Raw genomic sequence first — 4,904 nt, 5'->3', positions numbered from 1 at the left:
CCTTTTTGCCCTCTTGTGGTTCCCTCCATGTTTTTTTTTTTTTTTTAAGTATTATTAATCTTTTTTTTTTTCTTTTAAGGTTTATTTAATTTTATTATTTATTTATTTTTAATTTGACCAGAGAGAAAGAGAGAGGGAAAGTGAGAAAGCAAGCTATCAGGTTTGGGACTTGAACTGTGGTCAGTCATGTGGGAGTCCAGTGTTCGAACCACCATGCCATCTGCTGCCCTCCCCCCCCGAAAAATATTATTTATCTTTTAATACTCTGTGGACTTGGGATTTTTTAGGTCTCTAAAAGAGGAGAAAGATGGCAAAGAAAAATTATATGTATAGTAGATATACCATCACCTTCCACTCTTACCCCTTGCAAACATTAATAATCAATTTTTAAAGATAATTATTTTATTTAACTTTATTTACTTATTAAATTTTATTTTACTAGAGAGAGACAGAGTGAGAGAGAGAGAAAGGAAGGGAAAGTGAGAAAGCCAGCTGCCAGGTCCAGGTCTGAACTGCAGTCAACCATGTGGGAGTCCATGCTACCTGCCGGCCCTAATAATCAGTCTTACGCTTTTACTGCTGAGCCCAGATTTAATTTCACAGTCCTTTTTTTGTTTGTTTTTTGGCCATAGAGTATGTGCACCCCATTGGAGGTGCTTTCTCCTCTCCCTCTCTCTGTTTCTCTCTAACAAGAACACATACCCTCTGCAATTAAAAAAATGTTTTTTAAATAACATTTTATTATTAAAAAAACAAATTTCGATTCTATTTCTTTCTATTACTCATCAAAATAAATCTGTAACTCTAAAAATAAGGACTGTCCATCTGTGCACCACCTAAGTGATGTCACCCAGGACCCTAGGAGGTACTGGATGAGCAAGTGGCAGGATGGGGAAAGTCCCCAAAGGCCAGGCTCTAACAGGAAGAAGGGCCATGCAGAGGGAAGCCCGTGACAGGAGGGTGGCCCGTGTAAGAGAAAGGCCCGTGTAGAGGGAGGCCCATGCAGGAGGGAGCCCCACGGCAGGAGGGAGGCCCATGCAGAAGGGAGGCTTGTGCAGAAGGGTGGCCACTGCAGGAGGGATGTCCATAGCAGGAAGAGGACCTGAGGCAGGAGGGAGGCCCATGCAAAAGGAAGGCCCATGCAAGAGGAGGCCCCTGTAGGAGAGAGGACTATGCAGAGGGAGGCCCATGGTATGAGGGAAGCCTGAGGTAGGAGAGAGGCCCATGCAAGGAGGAGGCCCATGCAGGAAGGAGGCCTGTGCAGGAGAGAGCCCCATGGCAGGAGGGAGGCCCATCCAAGAGAGAAGACTATGCAGGAGAGAGGACTATGCAGGAGGGAGGCCCATAGTAGGAGGGAGGCCTGAGGTAGGAGGGAGGCCCATGCAAGAAGGAGGCCCACGCGGGAAGGAGGTCTGTGCAGGAGAGAGGACTATGCAGGAGAGAGCCCCATGGCAGGAGGGAGGCCCATGCAGGAGGGGAGCCCATGCAGGAGAGATGGCCATGGCAGGAGGGAGTCTCATGCAGGAGTGAGTCTCATGCAGGAGGGAGGCCTGAGGTAGGAGGGAGCCCCATGCAGGAGGGAGGCCCGCGCGGGAGGTCTCACCTTGTGGGTGAGCGAGTGCTGTTTGAGGTGGTGGATCTGGCTGAACTCCATGCCGCACTCAGTGCACACGAAGGGCCGCACGTTCTGGTGCTTCAGCATGTGGTTCTGCAGCTGGCTGCGGTAGTGGAAGGACTTGTCACACTCGAGGCACTGGTAGAGGGTGGGGCCCTGGTGGGAGGCCAGGTGGCGCTTGAGCTGGGTCAGGGTGGAGAAGTCCAGGCCGCACTCGACGCACACATGGCAGCGGCCGCTCTCATGCTTCACTTCGTGGGCCTTGAGATCGCTGGGGTAGGCGAAGCCACGGCCGGCCGCAGAAGTGGCAGCTATAGGGCTTGACCTCTGAGTGCAGCAGCATGTGGCGCTTGAGGTGGCTGGTCTGCGTGAAGGCCTTGTGGCACACCTGGCACTTGTGGGGCCGGGTGCCCTGGTGCGTCAGCAGGTGTGTCTGCAGGTGGCTGGGCTGCTTGAAGAGCTTGCTGCAGTGCGGGCACGAGTGTGGCTTGATGCCGTTGTGGCCCAGGATGTGCGTCACCAGGTTGTACTTGGACGTGTAGGACTTCTCGCACATGCGGCACTGCCAGCGCTTCTGGCGGTCGCCCGCCTCCACCAGGTAGGAGTCGTCGATCTGCACGTTGATGTCCAGCCTGTCCAGCTGGGCCTTCTTGTGTCGCTCCACTGTCGAGCCTGCTGTGTCAGCCTCAAACTCACTGGCCTCCTGCCACACGAAGCCCTGCTCTGGCTTTACTGGCTCTGGGGACTCCATGGTGGGGACCTCGGGGTCACTCAGTGGGGCCAGGTGGGGTGGCTCAAAACTACAATCAGTGGGCAAGGCCTCTGGCCCAGGCAGTGCCATGCTGGGCTCAGGGAAGCCATCCCGGGCCGGGTCTGGGAAGTGGGGGTCATATGGGACCACGTCCAGCTCTGGCCTCGGGGTTCGGGGCAGATGCCGGAGCGTCCGGGGCTTGCGGCTGAAGGCGCTGAGGTCGATCATCTTGACGGCGCTGCTCTGCACTAGGGCCTCACAGCCGCCACTGGCCACCTGGGCGGGGGCCTCTGCCGGGCCCATGTCCTTGTCATCACCAGGCACGGAAACCTCATAGACCTCCTGCTCTTCCTCCTCCTCCACCTTCTCAAACTTGACCTTGGGCACCAGCCGCACCGGGGGCCGTGTCTTCCGCCGGGTGTGCTTCTCAAAGGCTGCTTCCACCTCCAGTACCTCCTCCTCTGCCGGCTCCTCCAGGGCCCGCCCGTTGCAGGCCAGCTGGTAGACGTCGGGGCCTGGTGGCCCGGGCTCCCCTGTGGATGTCCCGGACAGCTCGGGCCCCAAGTCTGGGTAGAAGGCCTCAGCGCTTATGGTGGCTCCAAAAAGCTCATTTTCCGAGACCAGGCCTAGCACGGCGGCCTGAGCCAAGGACAGCACCACCACGGCATCCGTCTGTGTCCCTGAGTCCATGAAGCCCTCCATCCCGCAGCGCTGGCTAGGAGGGCATCGCTGCAGAAAGAGAAGGAGATGTTAATACTGAGGCTAGCGGCCATGCAGACAGACAGACAGCAGACACTTTCGGCACTGACAAGGCTCAGCTAATTTTGGGTGTGCCTCGTCCTGATGTCTTTCTACTCCTGACTTGGGAACTGTTTGTGCTTGTAATTACAGAAGCAATGATACCCTCTGTATCTGACCATCTCCTCTGTCTCCCTTGGAATCCTGGGTAAGCCCTGCCCCCTCGCTAGCCTCGTTCTTTCCGTCTGTGAAACGGGGAGGCTGGATTGCCTCCGTGGTACTCAAACTTTGTCCTGTTGGGCCTTCAAGAATTCCTTAACAACCTGCTTAGAAAATCCAAAAAGTGGGAACAGCAGTTAGCATAACGGCTATGTCACTGGACTCCCACGTAGTCGACCGCGGTTCGAGTCCCGGACCCAGTGGCTTGAACTCATGCCGTGCGCGGGTGTGTCCAAGATCCCGAGGGGAGAATGGAGGAGAAGGGATTGTGGCGTGGCCATTACCCTGGGGGGGGGATTTCTCGCTTTCTATCTCTCTGTCTCTCTCTGTCTGTCTGGCGAGCGCACGTGCCCTATAGCAAAAAAAAAAACCAAAAAACAAAACAACAACAACAACAAAAAAAACCTCTCCAAAAAAAAAAAAGAAAATCCATAAAGTAAAGATGTTTTTTAAAAAATTGATTCAAAAACAAACAAACAAACAAAACATCTTGGGGCCAGCAGATGGTATAGTGGTTATGTCACTGGACTCCCACATGGTCGACCGTGGTTCAAGTCCCGGACCCGGTGGCTTGAAAATCACATTAGGCACATTGTGCGCACATGCGCCCAAGATCCCAGGAGGAGAATACAGGAGAAGGGATTGTGGTGATCGTCCCCCCTAGGGAGTGATTTATCACTTTCCCTCTCACTGGTTCTGTCTCCCCCCTCCCTAAGCGCATGTGCCCCAAGGCAAAAACCTCTTAAAAATAAAAAAAGAAAAGGAGGAAAGGAAAGGAAAACCCCCTCTACTCTGAAGTAATATGTGCAGCATTGAAGCACATTCAATAGCTCCAGCCACTTTGTTGCCAAGATCGCTTACTTTGTACAGGCCTGAGACTATGGTGAGGGGTAAACTGCTGTAACTATTTGTAACAGCTTGGCCAACATTTTTTCATATGAATGAAACAGAAAAATAAGCGGAGTGTTAAGATGATGTAGACATCCCCCATCAGCCTTGATGCTAAATATCTGTATCACAACAGGTTACCTTCCTGGATTCGCTAAATGCTATAAATTTAAATATCTAAATTTACACCCATAAAAATCCAGCTTTTATCTGACTTCTACATTGGCGTTCCACGTCAGATGTGATTGGGAAGAAGGCTTCCTTGACGGCTAACGTGTTTGAGATCGCTGTCTGAACTGGATGCTATAACTAGCTCTTGGGGTCGCCTTCACCATCTCTAACGGGCTCTTCTGAGTGATGACCCTGCACCCGCTGCCCAGGTGCACACCCTGGCAGAGCAGCTTCCTCCCCCACAGCCCCACTCCTCCCACTGGCCTCACAGTATCCCTCAGGGTCCACCGGGTCCTGAGACCTTCCCCACCCTCCTCTCACCCTAGTTCCTTCTCCCCCCCCCCCAGGACTGCAGACTGCCAAGGGGGAGATCACCGAGGCTGAGTGGCGCCACCTGCTGGGGCTCAGATAGTCATGCCTGCACCCTTTGCCTCCCTGGGTGCCTGGCACATCCCAGGAAGGGAGATGGCATTACTGAGGCAACTCCTGCCCTGCCTGGCCAGCTCTCCTCCCAGAGTCAGG

The 4,904-nt window shown here is 53.7% G+C and overlaps 1 protein-coding gene across 1 annotated transcript in view; it reads right to left on the bottom strand.

Annotated features, from left to right (window-relative positions):
- The window catches only part of ZNF710 (zinc finger protein 710), a 93,970-nt gene that overhangs the window by 12,950 nt on the left and 76,116 nt on the right, over positions 1–4,904 (bottom strand). The window contains 2 exon segments of the mRNA XM_027773552.1: positions 1,604–1,912; positions 1,914–3,095. Coding sequence (XP_027629353.1) covers positions 1,604–1,912; positions 1,914–3,095 — 1,491 coding nt within the window.

This window comes from Tupaia chinensis, unplaced genomic scaffold (assembly GCF_000334495.1).
Source record: "Tupaia chinensis unplaced genomic scaffold, TupChi_1.0 Scaffold000359_1, whole genome shotgun sequence".
In the NCBI taxonomy this organism is placed as follows: domain Eukaryota; kingdom Metazoa; phylum Chordata; class Mammalia; order Scandentia; family Tupaiidae; genus Tupaia; species Tupaia belangeri.
The sequence above is the reverse complement of the archived record's forward strand: the minus strand, read 5'-3'. Positions and strand labels throughout refer to the sequence as shown.